The following is a 15,404-nucleotide window of genomic DNA, read 5'->3' as shown; positions in this document are numbered from 1 at the left end:
GATGTATCTGATAATGAAACGATATTTCATGATGCGTCGTTATATGTAGAAAAAACTCAGGTTGCTTTCCCGCATAATCTGCGGCCAACTGGTGCTGGCGCTGCTATTCAGGGGCTGCCGTTGTCTCTCCCAGACCTGCCTTGCTGTTTTCAGCGCCAGCTTAAAGGTCCCAAGCCCGCTCTTTCTGGCTGACGTCTCGAACCAGCCTGCAAACCAGTCTTGCAAAGTAGGATCCAAAGCCTCACAGGCGGCAATAAACGCCGCCCAAATAAATGGTGCAGCTATACGAGTCGCCGGCATATCGTCTCTTTCTACCTGAGCCAAGGCGTCCCGGACTTGCCACGCTTTGTCTTGAAGGATCATCGGGTCCACGTCATAGATCCGGCGGTAAAAGAAGATAAGAAGAGCTTTGTGAAGGGCTGAGAGCATCAGACGGACAATGGTAGTGTTTGTCTGAGCGATGATGCTATGTGGATCTGCATCTGGTAAAGAAGGTGGTCGCCAAGTAGAAATGCATCGCTCCAGACTCCGCGCCCGCGCGGAGAACTGCCTAAAATCCAACGCGCCCGTATAGCTCCCCAAGTCCGATAGGTCTCGCTCATTGCCCAGTCTCGTTACCTGTGATAGTAAGAATAGTAGAGATTCTGGCAGACCAAAGACCTGCGGGTACATGGTCGAGTCCCACCGGCCCGGAATTTCCAAGTGCAAATCATTCTCCCCCTGGTGCTGCTCCTTCAATTCACTCATCCGCTGGTCCAAACGACCTTCCCATTGCCGAAGCCGAAACGAGCGAGTAGTGGCGATGGAGCGCACAGTATCGGGGGATGCATGGTCTGATTCTATCTCTACATGGGACATAGGGAGGACGGAGGTGCTCTCCTGGAAGATACGTAGATAGACATAGCAATGGTGTAGTAAGCGGACCTTGCGTGATTTCCGCGTTTTAGGCAAGCCACGAAAACGGACCCAATTTTCGCAGTCTAACAGACATCGTCGCACCCGCTCTGTGCTCCCTTGGTAGGCCTAAGTTCATGGTGAGACTTGTGCTCTGCTCAGCTGCGGCTGTTGTGCTTACCGAAACCGTGTTCATGCACAGCAAGGCGATAAGGACGTCTTTGTACTTGACTTTTTTGACGCTCGATGATGCATCATGTAGCGCTCGTTTGAGATAATTCTGGGCTTCAATGGCAAAGGTCTCTGCCTGTCTCTGCCAATATTGACTTGCGCTGCGCGTCAACGAGGATAGACGCTGGGTGAAGGCCGAAGTGGCCAGGATTGCATAGAAGATAGACATCCTGGTGTTGTTGGCCAACTCTCCCATAGTCAACAAAGCTAAGGTCTCCATGGCAGGAGGCATATAGAGCATACTCCAGGGGCTCTTTTCCAGCTGTATTGGGCTGAACAGCTGAGTGACATTCTTCGTGTATGCAGATAGCAATAAGGGGGCATCTGGCGGGGCCAGGTTGGTCACAGACGGAGCATATTGGATCTCTGGCGACGATAATAACGAGGCTTGCAGAGGAACTGATGGCGATGGTCCCATAAGGAAGCCCCCTGACAGGGATTGTGGGGAAATCCCCTCACTTTCGGCTGAAGGTAGGGTTGCGGCGAAGAAGTCATGAGCATCCAAGTCGGCAGTAACATCTACGTTCACATGGCCAAACAGACATTCCATGAGGGGATCATTGCTAAATGCATCATCCAAAGGCATTTCCAGCCCAGCATTTACTGGGTTGTCTTCCACCTGAGGAAGGGGCTCGTCGACTGGGTCCATTGGGGATTCGGGGAGGTCCATCTCAGCCCGAACCACCCGAAAGGCACCAAAGGGACCCATGCAGGTAGTAAAACTGGAATTCGTATCTCCCTCCTGGTTCTCGCATTGGTCATCAATCTTGGTCAGGATGGTATGGACATCATCTAAGTCCAAGCTGTCGGTCAACTGCTCACTCATGCGCTGACGCATATCCTCGGTGAACAGAGGACGGCGACATCGTGAGCTCTGACTGTCGCTCGCATCGAACAACAGCCGGATCTCGTACCTCTCACAGACGAGCCCCGCACGCTTACACACGAGACAGGATGGCCGAGTCTCATCACACTTAGCATGGCGCCGACGACAGGTCTCGCATCCTCCCAAGGAACGAGAGCGCACTGGGGTGTCAGTTGGCTTGCCAGAGCGAGCAGGGGCCTCAGTGGTAGTGACGACGGCCCCTGATGTCATGGAGATCGATAAGCAATGATATGAGAAGCAATCGATAGGGTATGTCGTGAATAGGTGAGGGGGTAGATGTCGAGCGAGAAGAGTTGCCTGGAGGATCACTGGGAAGGTGAGGCCGGAATGGCCTGCCTTTTTGGTGCGGCGGGCAAGCGGGGTTGATGGAGTTGAAGCTAAGATTATCGCTGATAGTCTCGATAGTCTCGATAAGCCGTGATAGCATCATCCCTCCAACCAGGCAGGTTAACTCCATTGCCATTTACCTCTCACCATTTATAACATCCCTATCGATATCCCGATAACAACAGGTTGGCCCTCCCCCCTCATCCACATCTACACCCCCTCCCCTGCTCACCATGCAAGACAAAGCCAACATCCTGCTAATTGGCTGTGGTGGCATCGGCACTATCGCTGCGCTGAACCTGGAACTTGGAGGCAAAGCCATTGTCACTGCTGTTCTGCGTTCAAATTACGAGCATGTCAAAGCTCACGGCTTCTCCATCAGGTCGATCGATCACGGCGAAGTGAAGGGCTTCCGACCGTCAATCCGTATGCAGCCATCCAACTTTACATCAGCAGATTCCCACTGACAGTCGCCTTGACAGTACGAAACACCATCCCAGACGTTGAGAAAGAAAATCTCCCCCCGTACAGGTATATCGTCGTCACCACCAAGAACTACGCCGATGTGCCCCCGACCGTAGCAGAGATCATCCGCCCCGCCGTCACCCGGGGCTACACACGCATCGCTCTCGTCCAGAATGGCCTGAACATAGAAAAGCCCCTCATTGCGGCCTTCCCAGAAAATATCATCCTCTCGGGTGTCAGCTTCTGTGGCTCCCATCAGGTCTCCATAGGAGAGATCGTCCACGAAGACGATGACGAACTCTACGTGGGAGCCTTCCGCAATCCAAACCTGAATCCCGACGAAGAGGACGCAGCCGCCAAAGAATACTGTGAGATCTATGGGGCAGGTGGCAAGTGCAATCCTCAGTTTAACCCCAACGTCGGCTTCAGTCGCTGGCGGAAGCTGCTGTACAATGCCTGCTTGAACACCATCTGTGCCGTCACGGATCTCGACACCGGTCGGATTCAGCTGGCAGACGGCGCCATTGAAAATCTGGTCCGACCGGCCATGGAGGAGATCCGCGCTGGTGCCAAGGCATGTGGACATGAGTTGCCACCCGAGCTGGTGGACTTTATGATCACGATGGATCCCATTACCATGTACAATCCACCCAGCATGCAGGTGGACATACGCAATGGCCGGTTCTGTGAGTATGAGAACATTGTGGGAGAGGCATTAAAGGAAGGCAAAGCCAGAGGGGTCCCAATGCCGACATTAACGGTATTGTATGGCCTTCTCAAGGCCATCCAGTGGCGGACCAAGGAGAGGAAAAGGCTGGTGGAGATTCCAGAGCCGGAGGACCACACCATCAAGAAGTGATATAGTAATGAATGATAAAAACCGAATTAGTCCCTTTATGCTAGCATAGCTGGCCTCTGCCTGAAATGACATAAGCAGGAGTTTGGGCTGAGATGGCATAATGCGACGATAAGATTATGAGAACGTTACTAAGAGTGCCCCGAATCGCTAGTCGGAGAGCTGTATCTATAGTCTGCTGTGGCTAGAGTCTTGTATCTTGTAATGATACCCAGTGATTAACTTCAACCAGGAGGGTGAAGACAGCGAAGGTTCAGGTGGGAGCGACCGAGCGGGAGATCCCGTAGATTACGTTAAAAACGAAAGCAGATGAAGGATTCGGGGGCCAAAGGATCGAGTCTCCGTCAGACATCAATCCGCCAGATGATGGAGTCAAGAATACAGAGCATTATGGCCAATGAACGGATTAATAGACTACAGAAGTGTGGGTGGACACTGTTTCAGTGCCCTCCTCGGCATCTAGGTCTAAGCGGAGTGAGGCTCGTCATTCACTATAAGATCATCCCATCAGTATCAGCAGTAGTCTTGTGGAAATTCATGCCCGGCTACTATCTCGTGTCTTGAAGTACTTGGGATAGACCGCTAAAAGCAAGAAATTCAACCATCATGGCTCCCAATGGAACAGTTCTTCGCAAGCGGCTTTTGACCACCGAGATAGATGCCATCGCCGAGAGTAATCCTGGAAGACGATTCTGCGTGATGCCCAGGGGCTCGGAGCTATCAGATGGCCTGCAAGAAATCTCTATCAAGGATCTTGCCCGCGGAATCAACTTCCTGTGCTGGTGGATAGAAGCACAAGCTGGCACAAATGCACCCGACGGGTCAACGGTAGCATACATGGGTGCCAATGATATTCGCTACTTCATCTTCATCATTGCTTGTCATAAGACTGGCTACAAGGTGAGATAGTTCCGACTCAGGTGGGCTTTCAACTTATACACTGACCTTCCTGAAACAGCCATTGCTGCCCTCGAGCAAAAACTCCGATGAAGCTCAATTGTATTTGCTCGATGAGACCAAGTGTAACCGGTTCTTTTACAGTGCGGAGCGGGAGCGCAAGGCAGCAGAACTCAAGCAGCTTCGTCCAGATCTGAATACCTTTGAATTGCCAGCGCTGGATGTTATCTTGAACGGAGAAGAGGGCCTACGCTTCTACTCCTTCACTCAAACCTACGAGGAGGCTGAGGATAAGGTCTTTCTAGTCGTGCACAGTTCTGGATCAACAGGTATGATTAATTGCTTCTACAAATAGCGAATTTAGCTCAATCAAGCTCACTGCTCAGGAATGCCCAAGCCCATTCCCCTGACTCATGGCTACTTCAGCACTTTGGATGCCATTGCCTATCTCCCTCGTCCGGGCGGTCGCAGGCTTACTATCTTCTCTGATCTCAGCCCGGATAACCTTGTTCTCAGCGTAGTTCCTTTCTTCCACATGATGGGAATCTTGGCTTTCACCGAGTCCATTTTCCACTCTGTGTCCTTTTTCTACGGGCCGGAGAAGCCACTTTCCGTTGACTTCTTAACAGACCTTATCAAATTGGGTCGACCAACGACGGCGCTTCTTCCCCCGTCGATCCTTGACGATGTATCCTTATCAGAGGAAGCTCTCCTCACATTAGGCACAATGGAGAGTGTTTACTTCGGTGGTGCACCACTCTCATCAGAAACAGGAGACAAGGTCCGCAAATACACGAAACTGATCACAGCACTGGGATCCACCGAAACAAGTATCATTCCTTCCATAGTCCCCGAGAAGGACGAAGATTATGGGTATCTCGAATGGAACCCAAATTACGGCGCAGTTATGGAGCACGTTGGAGATGATATCTATGAGTTGGTCATTCCTCGCCCGCCCACACGCGATTATCACGGCATCTGTCATACGTTTCCCTCGTTCACAGAGTATCACACCAAAGATCTCTTCACACAGCATCCCTATAATCCCCGACTGTGGAAGCATCACGGTCGTCTAGACGATGTTATCGTTCTTAGTAATGGCTTCAAGTTCAACCCAGTCATTTTGGAGACCATGATCGAGGCGCATCCTCTTATCTCCCGAGCATTGGTGGTCGGAAAAGGACAGTTTCACACTGCTTTGCTGGTCGAGCCATACTGGGATGCATTTGACTCATACCTTGACCCTAGTTCCTTTATCGACGATATCTGGCCAGCAGTCGATGAAGCAAACAAAACCGTAGCAGCCCACGGACGAATCTTGAAAGACAAGATCGCTCTTTCGAAGAGGGACAGGCCATTCCAAACTACCCCAAAAGGTTCGACGCGAAGAGCTGCTGTAATTAAAGACTATACTGATGAGATTGACGACATCTACACCACGACTGACGAGGAGACAGTTGATGTGGACGAGCTTCCAGCAAGTCTAGACCTTTCTAATCTGAGTAGATACATTCACGACTTGTTTACGAGGATTTTCCAGCGATCCGACTTTGGTCCGCAGGAAGACCTCTACAAACTTGGTCTCGACTCGTTACAAACCATCCAGGTCGCGAAGTATCTGCGCAGCGCCCTACATCTATTCCGCGATGGTGCCGGCTCAGACGAGCTGACGACCCAAATGGTCTACGCAAATCCAACCGTGGAAAAGCTGGCACAATTGGTTCTGCGGCTGCTGAACGGTGATAACGCGACAGAGATCTCCCACCCCGAGAAGCTCAACACTCTTATTGAAAAATACACCTCCGACTTACCAACCCAGGACTTCATTTCACGTCAGACTTCAAGCACACCTACAAAATCTACAGTCATTCTTACAGGATCCACCGGTTCGCTGGGAACCTACCTCCTGCACACCCTTCTCGAAGACCCGAGCGTCGCCAAAGTCTACTGCTTCAACCGCAGCGACGCCCAGTCCAAACAAGAAATTATTTTCCAACAAAAGGGTCTTCACATCACTTCAACTGCCCTCAACAAGGTGGAATACCTCACCGTCCCCTTCAGTGACCCACACTTTGGTCTCTCCTCGGTGAAATATGACGCCCTCCTCACCACCGTAACAACAATAATCCACAACGCCTGGAAAGTCGACTTCAATCACAGCGTCGACTCGTTTGAAGACCCGCACATCCGCAGCGTGCGGTACTTCATTGACTTCAGTCTCCGGAGTACTCATCGTGCGCATATTCACTTCATTTCATCAGTAAGCACTGTAGGCGCCTGGACCTGGGACATGGGATCAACGATCCCTGAAAGCCCACTCGAAGATAGCAAGGCATGTCCAAGTCAAGGATACGGGGAATCCAAGTACATCTCCGAGCGGATATGTCATAAGGCAAGCCGCAGGTCGGGCGTCCCGACTACCGTATATCGCGTGGGACAGATAGCAGGTCCGACCACAACAAAAGGTCTATGGAATCCCCAGGACTGGCTTCCTACCATTATCAAGACATCAAAGGCGATAGGACTGGTCCCGAATACGTTGGGTTCGAGGGTTGTTGATTGGATTGCCGTGGTAATACCCCCTTCCATCTCCCGTTTAGTAATGAATTGCTATGCCTAGCTGCTAATGTACTGTAATGCATAGGACACACTCGCCCGCATAATCACCGAAATTATCCACACCCGCGCTTCTACAACTGATCCATTTTCCCCACACGCAGTATTCCACCTCGTCAACCCATCAAAAACAACCTGGGAAGCACTCGTTCCTACTATCAAAGAGGTATACCCGGACATGAAGCCGGTGGCTTTCGCAACGTGGGTCAAACATCTCGAAGAATTGGGCGTGAAAGACCCATCGGAGCAGGATATCGCAGAGAAGCCTGCTCTCAAGCTATTTGAATTCTATCGTGGGTTTGCGGAAGATACTACGCTTTTGGTGCCACTTGAGGTAGATAAGTCAAAAGAGGCAAGCGAGACTATGGCTGCATTGGGACCCGTTACGGGAGGTGATATGAGGAATTGGTTGAAGCAGTGGTCGTTCTAAGGTTGTTGTTTGTAGTTTGGTACTCAATCTCGCTGGATAGATGAGTTGTATTGAAGTTATCTCTTAGGACTGAGTAAGCACTTCAATCCATGGTGGAAGGGACGTTCACGGCCGTCCATGCTTGCCGAATTCGATCCCCTCGCGCCATCCTAGTATCCTGGCCGAGATTATGTCTTCTGGCCCACCGAAGAGACTTGTTTCTTGGTCAATTCAATATCTTACATTCTCTGCTATCATCCAGCTACTTGTTCAGTCTTTTCAGAGAACAAACATTCGTTCACACTCCCTTGATTACACTGTCTGCTTGAAAACAACCCCAAATTCATTCTTTCGTTTAGGACACCATGGCTTGGTTGGTATTGCACGGTGGAGAAAACGAATACAACCGGGCGATGAGAGGCAATTATTCGCGATTGGGAGCTTTTCGGATCATAGAGGAGTTCCTAGTGCCACACTCTACCGTTACCATAGAGGAAACTGCCCAAGCGCTTCATGATCTGCTCCCCCCACCAGATGACCCTGCTTTCCCCGGTGGAGCTGACTTGTTCGGAAACCTCATACTCGAGTTATCTCAGCAGATCGAGTACGACAATGCTGCTCAAGACCGCTTTGTGCGGGTTATTCAAAGACTGCAAGAGTCGGACCGCGTGAAAAAACATTTACCACGACGTGCCGGTGCCGGTGTGAGTCATGGCTGCCTAGAAGCCGGCATAGCCTGAGCCAGCGAAATTGACATCTAGTAGCAGGAATTCGGTCGCTATGAAACTATGCCACAAATGGCGCTCAGCTTAGTACATTATTCTGCGCCTCGTACGTCTGGGTTTCCTTCCTTTCCTTTGCTAGAACCCGTGCGTTATACACAGCACCTGGTTGCGTGCAATAAAGCCCCCGTCATGCTATCCCCCAATACCAGTATTCTTTGAAGACTGACAAATGCATAGAAATGGACAGGGATAGAAACGAAGAGCACTTCCTTAACGTTCGGGCCTTCATAGCGCGGCTTTGCAGAGTGGGAGTTTTGCAAGCTCAGGCTTGGTTAGTCAGTGAAATGAGGGCCGCCTTGGAAGATACGCTGCCAGACGATATGGATACGGTATCCATACAGGGTGCTGCGATAATTGTCCTGTTTGCTGGGGAATGGTTGTTTGAGGAGGTCGCTCGAGCACCTAAGCTTGACGAGATACATGATAACGATATGTGGAGAACTGGTACGTACTATACAGGTCCTCGATATGGTTTCACGAGGTGGAGACACTGGCAAAGGCTACTTATGTGGGTGCAACGGACAGTGCCGCTCGATCAGGAGGCTAGACGGCTTATGTTCAATGCCGCGTGGTATATGTATGGAATAGCAAGGTGCCTTCCGTCCTACTAGATGACGATGGTGATGAGCTACCCGTCATGTGCTGTTAGTCTCTAAAGCTCGCCTCAATTTAAGTAGATGTGAAGCAATTCTATCTTTAGATTTGTGATACTTTTCCTTATAGTGCCAGTAGAACACTCTCCGTCTTCTGGTTTAAGGTCTAAGGCACTAGAGCATGGAAGTCGAGTCTCGCGTTTCTTTTGAGAGGTCTCCACAAAGGCTCCACAAAGGCTCCACAAAGCGTTTTGAAGGTGGTTATGGATGGCGTGAAAAGTGCTCAGGGGTGGTAGTAATCGGTTGCATTGGGTTACTCACATTGCATCGAAGTGGGTAATTGTAGGCGATGAGATCAGGGCTGCAGTGAAGTAGATGTACCAATCCAGTTGCTGAAGCACGACTGGCTACACTGATGGTCGGTCGTAATTAGCAAGCTAGAAAACAGAATCCAACAAGGCTGTCTACTAGGGTCTAGCACACAATACTCAGGGATAAGGAAGAAAACTTATTCACAGTGCGGATAACAGTAATGCAAAGCATGGAGGGAAGCGGGTAGCGAACCAAAAAAATACAAAAAGAAACAGCTGGAGCTGCGGGGAATCGAACCCCGGACCTCTCCCATGCTAAGGGAATATTATACCACTAAACCACAGCCCCTTTGCTGTTGAAGATCTGCTTGTTATTTTGCATCATGAGTAAAACAATATATTTTGTGAGATCTTTTTAAGACGCTATAATTATTCCTCCTAAGATTACAAATTGCGCCAACTTTAACTACCTACCAAGTTGTGTGGGGGTGTAAGCAGGTCGTATTCTAGGGATCGAGGCTCGGAGTTTACGATTGATGACAGTTTATCTCCTGGTGATTTTTCCATGTAGCTTTTTTTTATTTCTAAGCAGTGAGCAGGTTCGGTGGACGATCAAGATGTAGCCCCGGGGCCAGTGGATCTGGCAGAGACGGGACTTCCAGCTTAGAATCAAAACGCTCCTAACAATATAAAGCCATAGAAGACCTTCTGTAGACTCAGACAAAAATCTCATTACATTCTCATTCTATTCAGCTTTAGAATAAACCAACTCAACGTATCGTCAAGTATCCACCATGCCCCATTTCGACGCATCAGCCACCAGCGAACAGGTCATCGAAGCCTTCAAGTCTAACATCAAAGGCAAGACCTTCGTCATCACCGGCGCCGGCAAGCCCAGTATCGGCAGCCAGATGGCTACATCTCTAGCCAAAGCCGGGCCATCACATATCCTCATTGCCTCACGCACCCTCAGCAAAGTTCATCCAGTGTTGGATGAGATCCACGCCATCGACAGCACCATAAAAACTACAGCGGTAGAGGTGGACTTGACAGATCATGAATCCGTTCGCCGCGCCGCAGATGAAATTCTCGCTGCGGCACCCAAGATCGATGTCCTGATCAACAGCGCCGGGGTCATGGCAATCAAGGAATACACCCTCGACAAGCAGGGGATAGAGCTACAACTCTCTGCCAACCACGTTGGTCACTTCTTACTCACCAACATGCTCATCCCGGCTCTCATATCTGCTGGATCCGCGCGCGTGGTCAATCTAACCAGCGCCGGGTACCTCGTCTCGCCATTCCGGTTCGAGGACTGGAACTATTCCAACGGAAAAGAATACGACCCATGGACTGGGTACGGGCAGGCTAAAACAGCCAATATATTATTCGCCTATGGCTTAAGCCAGCGGCTAAAGCATAAGGGGATTGCAGCCGTTGCTGTTCATCCAGGCTATAACGGAGATACTAAACTTGGCAGTCACCTTACTTGGGACGACTACGCTAAGATCTCTGCGGTTGCGATACGGAATACCGGCAAGGAGTTTGTTTTCGAGGAGCCTCGGTTCAAAACGTATACCCAGATTGCGGCTACTCCGTTGATTGCCGCTTTGGATCCGGAGTTGCAGGCTCTGGCGCCGGTGTACATGCAAAATAGTGTGGTTAGTGAGGCTGCGGAGCATGCTCGGGATCCTGCGAGTGTGGATGCTTTGTGGAGGTTGAGTGAGGGGCTTGTTGGGCAGAAGTTTCGGTATTAGATTATGTGTGGTATAGAGGACTGGGCGGCGTAGCTGCATGGCTTACAATCCAACACCTTCCCTTGCAACATTGCGGTACGTCTAGTTATTAACTAGTGGCAGATGCATAAACAAGCCTTACGTCATGTATCCTCTTATCATATCTTTCTGCATATTTGAATCCATTAAGCAGTAACCATTAGAGGTTGTCATATTGTGGTCCGAGTCTGGGACATACAACTCCCCCAGCCGACGTTCCGAGATCAATCTCTAGATAGGAGTTTCTGCGCGTTCCCAAAATAAACTTTGTCCCGAAGCTCTTCATTCATATGGAACGCATCCAGATTCTCCCGGTAACCAGCTACTTTAATTGGCGGGGCATTCGGATAGTCGGATCCTACTTCTTTAGCAGCTATCAATATATGCCATGGATGGAAACACTCACCATACATAATGTGGTCATGCGGTATCAAATCCAGCAAAAGATTCAAGACCGCGGGAGCACTCGACAGAGCAAGATCGTAATAAAACGAGCGCAGTGCCTCCATCAACTCAAAGTAGGTCTTGCCATAAGGACCCTTTGCGGCCATCGTATCCCGAGAAGTCACAGCCACCCTCGAGATCAGATACGGCAAGGTCCCACCCGCGTGCGACAAGACCTTGGGACAGTTCGGGAACTGCTGCGTGACATTACTAACAATCATGTCTATGGCAGTCCGTGTAGTCTCCTGCGGAAAGTCAAGCATTGGAGGTGGCATGATAGGATCAATCCAATTGGTGTCTTCGGGCATGGTAGGATGGATATGGACCACGGTTTTTCGGGTATCTAGTTCCTTCCAGATGGGAGTGAACTGAGAATGACCTAGGTAGTTGTTTCCATCGCCGTAGCGAGTGAACACGGTGACTCCGTCGGCTCTAAGGGTGTCGAGCGAATACTCGATTTCAGCCAGGGTGCCGGGTACATCCAGAAGAGATGGCAGCGCAGCGAAGAATCCGAACTGCTCGGGGTACTGGTCGCGCAAGCTGGCGGCATATTCATTGACCCTTCGAGCTAGCGACCGCGCCGTATTGCTGTTGCCTGTGACAACTGCACCTGGAGTGGTCAAAGAAAGTATGGCTTTTCGAACGCCATTGTCCCGCATGTTCTGGAGAGAGTCCTCGACGGTCCATGCGGGAACTGGCAAGCCCGTCGGGTCGCCGCCTGCATCTTCGACGGCTGCATGTGCGTAACACTAATTAGTGTGGGGTTTTCGATCGATATCAAATTGTCTACATACCCTGACGAAAGAAATCGGGCACGAAGTGATGGTGGATATCGATCTTCTGCGGTAGCTGTTGGGCCAGGAGTATGCTGCTATTGTCCATAGTGGTCGGGTATCCCGGGCTTAATCCACCGGTAGACATACCCAGGAAACTTGCAATGCCAGTCGGTAAGTAAGAAAGGTGTCGCATTGTAATAAATACTAGCAGGAATCCCACTTCTAGTTGCTAAACCAGGTGAGTTCATGGCTTTGGTGCAGTTTGGGCTGTTGTCTGCTACGCAGCTGTACCCGATCCCTTGCATGGCACCGAGTGCCGACTGCCAATTAGGCATCGCGAGAAATCCTCACCATACCTGCTATATAAGCTAGCTTAACGGGGCATATGTCGGACCTTGATTTATAGGAGCTATCCTAGACGTATGTTCATGTCATTTGTAGTATTTTCTTTTCTGGGGTGTCGTAATGCTGCCAGCAAACGCGGAACATCCGTCAACTGCGAAGTGAAAATATATAACCACTGCCATCGGAGACTGACTTGAGAGCAGTGCTGGGTCCACAACACCAACGACAAGCTATTAGCACCAAATAAGCTCGCGGCACCAACGGTTGGGGTAAAAAGTAGGTATAATCATGAAGGAAGGCCCGTTCCTTTGAGGTACAGTATGTGGTAGGCTACGGTGGCCATCCATAAGCAAGATTAGCGAGCATTCGAACCCGAAAAGTAGATGTGTGTCATATAGCAAAAAATGAAGGCATCCTTCAACAAAAAGGGGCTGTGGTTTAGTGGTATAATATTCCCTTAGCATGGGAGAGGTCCGGGGTTCGATTCCCCGCAGCTCCATTTTTTGTATTTTTCACTTTTTGTCCTCATTTCTCCTCCCGTGATTTTTGTCTCGTTTGATTCCGGTATCTGACTGGCCAATCACTGCATTCTTCGCTTAGCCCATGTTTACTTACCAAAATAGGCAGCTCAATGCTGGCCCCTCTGTCAGTTGAGTACTACTTAGTATTCCCAGTTTGTCCATGTACCAATGCCGATTCTCGCCCAGGCGATACAGGCCCATCATACGAAATCGTAACCCTGCTTAAGAGCCGCCTTCTCACACTGTCGCTGGAATAAAAAAAAAAAAAAAAAAAAAAAAAAAAAATCTCTACACCCGAAGCATTCAAGGACTGACATCCCTTGTCAACCGCACGAGGCCCCAGGCTGACCATAGGCTAGTGATGGCCTCCACATGCAAAGTACATATTTTCAAAAATATCCATGTTCATGAACAAGTGTATCTAGGATGTGCAATAGTCTTGTCTTATCCTAATCTCAACCAGGAAACAATAGCACACTCAGAGGATGGGTAGCTTCTCTGGAATAGCAAAGTAATTGTTCATCTACCCTACAGACAGAGCGAGATGCCTTACAACTATGAAAATACACCAATCTTAGATACCGGCGGGCTTGAAGACGCAGGTAAACCCCAACATCCATCTGCTACTACTCGAAAGATGAGCTATCACCACCCCGACCATCCCAGCCAAGCCACAGCGGCGCAGACGCATCGCATGATCAACCCATCTACCATGTAACCCTGGCCTCTTGTTGCTAGAAGAACGACATAGTTAACAAATACTTACCCCCAAGCACTGCCCACGATCTATTCTGAGCCTCGAGGCCTGAGATGACCCATGGCAGGCGATGAATTGAACCCTCGCCCCGAATTCACATGATCTTGGCTAGCCGGACTAACTGGGTAACGCGAAGACGGTGACTTGCAGGGATAGCCTTTCCCCGCACGATAAAAACAGAACAGCAGCCCGGGGTGGCTGAGACAGTAATTAACTCAATTATCGGATCTCTCAAAAGATCGGAACCTCCTGCTGAGAATCAATGCTGTTCTGATTATGTCCATGCATGCTGGACGAACGAGGTCCAAAATGATGTTCCAACGAGATTCCAGCAGAATCGCAAACTACGTATGCATTCTGCTTGTCCTTCAATACAGATGCCTTGTTCAAGCAGAGAGCTTCACCTATCCGACAGCAACCGAATATGAATTCATCGTGGGAGACCTGGTCAATGTATCATGGGATGTGGTGACATCGCGCGTTTCTCTCTATGAAGTGTGCAACACCAAGATATCTCTGCTATGTCTGTACACCTACGGCTGCCTCAATTGAACACTGACTGATATATTCATAGTAAACGTCACCAACCCCTACAGCTACGTCTGGAACGCAACCCGCGACAACTACAGAGAGTCCGGCTGCGCGTTCGAGCTCGATTCACTGGACATGTTCGGTAATCTTGACCCACCAGTACTCACCAGTGTCAAGTTCGGTGTGAGCAAGCGTCAGAAAGATGACCCCCCACCCGAATTTTACAACATGTACGACCCGACCAGCAGCACTTCTAGCAGCACTTCCAGCACTACTTCTGCAACATCCACATCTACGTCCTCTTCACATGGTACCAGCACCGCGGTGGCCGAGACAACAGCAGCGTCCTCTATCCCCTCTACTGCCGATAATAGCAGTGGTCTTACTGTCGCACAGAAAGTTGGGATTGGTCTCGGGGTCCCGCTAGGAGTGTTGGCTATGTCCATCATTGGGGCATTAATCTTTTTGTATCGCCGTCGATCGCAAAGAGCGAGGGGGTTGGACGAGACTCCAAATTCGGATGAACCAACACCCTCTGTGATGGTTGGCGCGGCAAAGGATACCTTGGATACTCGCATGTCCAGGGCGGAAACAGTAATCGCGGAACTGCCTTCTCCGTCTTTCGACACGGAAGGTATAGAAGAGGTGTCAAATCATAGACCGGTGAGCGAGATAATGGGAACGCCTCGGAATGAGCTTGGTGCGTGAGGTGAGATTGTGTGGGCTGTACATATTGTGCTATGATGATGGCCATCTGGGGTGCTATTTGGTTGCATATGGCCAATGTCTAATAACTAATGCTTGGATCTGAATATTGAAAGGTGAAATCTGATACAGAGATTACAAATAGAAGAACAACAAGCAAATACCACTGTACTCGACACTCTTGGTAGACTGAATAACGGCCCAGTCCAATTTGCTAGTCAACAAACACCATAGTGAATGTGATTCCCCTGCAAACATACAACCCGCAAAGCATACCAAC

At 49.9% G+C, this 15,404-nt stretch overlaps 7 protein-coding genes and 2 non-coding genes across 9 annotated transcripts; 6 read left to right on the top strand and 3 right to left on the bottom strand.

Annotated features, from left to right (window-relative positions):
• Window positions 1–39: 39 nt before the first annotated feature.
• Window positions 40–2,221, bottom strand: BDQ94DRAFT_174223 (Zn(II)2Cys6 transcription factor; the record flags this gene model as incomplete). Its single annotated transcript, XM_026772303.1, has 2 exons — window positions 40–1,023; window positions 1,076–2,221. The coding sequence occupies 2 exons, from the start codon at window positions 2,219–2,221 to the stop codon at window positions 40–42; spliced, it is 2,130 nt and encodes a 709-aa protein (XP_026621989.1).
• A 350-nt stretch (window positions 2,222–2,571) lies between these two features.
• BDQ94DRAFT_183043 (ketopantoate reductase family protein) lies at window positions 2,572–3,662 on the top strand (the record flags this gene model as incomplete). Its single annotated transcript, XM_026774306.1, has 2 exons — window positions 2,572–2,764; window positions 2,821–3,662. 2 exons carry the CDS (start codon window positions 2,572–2,574, stop codon window positions 3,660–3,662), a joined length of 1,035 nt encoding a protein of 344 aa, XP_026621988.1.
• A 603-nt stretch (window positions 3,663–4,265) lies between these two features.
• BDQ94DRAFT_174221 (acetyl-CoA synthetase-like protein) lies at window positions 4,266–7,602 on the top strand (the record flags this gene model as incomplete). The annotated part of the gene is made up of 4 exons (XM_026772302.1): window positions 4,266–4,559; window positions 4,618–4,885; window positions 4,943–7,128; window positions 7,201–7,602. 4 exons carry the CDS (start codon window positions 4,266–4,268, stop codon window positions 7,600–7,602), a joined length of 3,150 nt encoding a protein of 1,049 aa, XP_026621987.1.
• A 344-nt stretch (window positions 7,603–7,946) lies between these two features.
• On the top strand, window positions 7,947–9,033 carry BDQ94DRAFT_183041 (DUF3632 domain-containing protein; the record flags this gene model as incomplete). Its single annotated transcript, XM_026774305.1, has 3 exons — window positions 7,947–8,285; window positions 8,349–8,412; window positions 8,544–9,033. The coding sequence occupies 3 exons, from the start codon at window positions 7,947–7,949 to the stop codon at window positions 8,975–8,977; spliced, it is 837 nt and encodes a 278-aa protein (XP_026621986.1). The 3' UTR covers window positions 8,978–9,033.
• Window positions 9,034–9,547: 514 nt separating this feature from the next.
• Window positions 9,548–9,619, bottom strand: BDQ94DRAFT_t223. The gene has a single exon. It is a non-coding gene; the product is annotated as a tRNA-Ala (tRNA).
• A 445-nt stretch (window positions 9,620–10,064) lies between these two features.
• BDQ94DRAFT_174219 (uncharacterized protein) lies at window positions 10,065–11,027 on the top strand (the record flags this gene model as incomplete). The annotated part of the gene is made up of 1 exon (XM_026772301.1): window positions 10,065–11,027. One exon carries the CDS (start codon window positions 10,065–10,067, stop codon window positions 11,025–11,027), a length of 963 nt encoding a protein of 320 aa, XP_026621985.1.
• A 242-nt stretch (window positions 11,028–11,269) lies between these two features.
• Window positions 11,270–12,600, bottom strand: BDQ94DRAFT_162374 (amidohydrolase family protein; the record flags this gene model as incomplete). Its single annotated transcript, XM_026769532.1, has 3 exons — window positions 11,270–11,406; window positions 11,452–12,238; window positions 12,409–12,600. The coding sequence occupies 3 exons, from the start codon at window positions 12,598–12,600 to the stop codon at window positions 11,270–11,272; spliced, it is 1,116 nt and encodes a 371-aa protein (XP_026621984.1).
• Window positions 12,601–13,037: 437 nt separating this feature from the next.
• On the top strand, window positions 13,038–13,109 carry BDQ94DRAFT_t224. The gene has a single exon. It is a non-coding gene; the product is annotated as a tRNA-Ala (tRNA).
• Window positions 13,110–14,197: 1,088 nt separating this feature from the next.
• On the top strand, window positions 14,198–15,127 carry BDQ94DRAFT_174217 (EGFR-like transmembrane domain-containing protein; the record flags this gene model as incomplete). Its single annotated transcript, XM_026772300.1, has 2 exons — window positions 14,198–14,411; window positions 14,463–15,127. The coding sequence occupies 2 exons, from the start codon at window positions 14,198–14,200 to the stop codon at window positions 15,125–15,127; spliced, it is 879 nt and encodes a 292-aa protein (XP_026621983.1).
• Window positions 15,128–15,404: the final 277 nt, after the last annotated feature.

The sequence above is a fragment of the Aspergillus welwitschiae genome (genome assembly GCF_003344945.1).
Source record: "Aspergillus welwitschiae strain CBS 139.54b unplaced genomic scaffold BDQ94scaffold_40, whole genome shotgun sequence".
Classification (NCBI taxonomy): Eukaryota; Fungi; Ascomycota; class Eurotiomycetes; order Eurotiales; family Aspergillaceae; genus Aspergillus; species Aspergillus welwitschiae.
The sequence above is the reverse complement of the archived record's forward strand: the minus strand, read 5'-3'. Positions and strand labels throughout refer to the sequence as shown.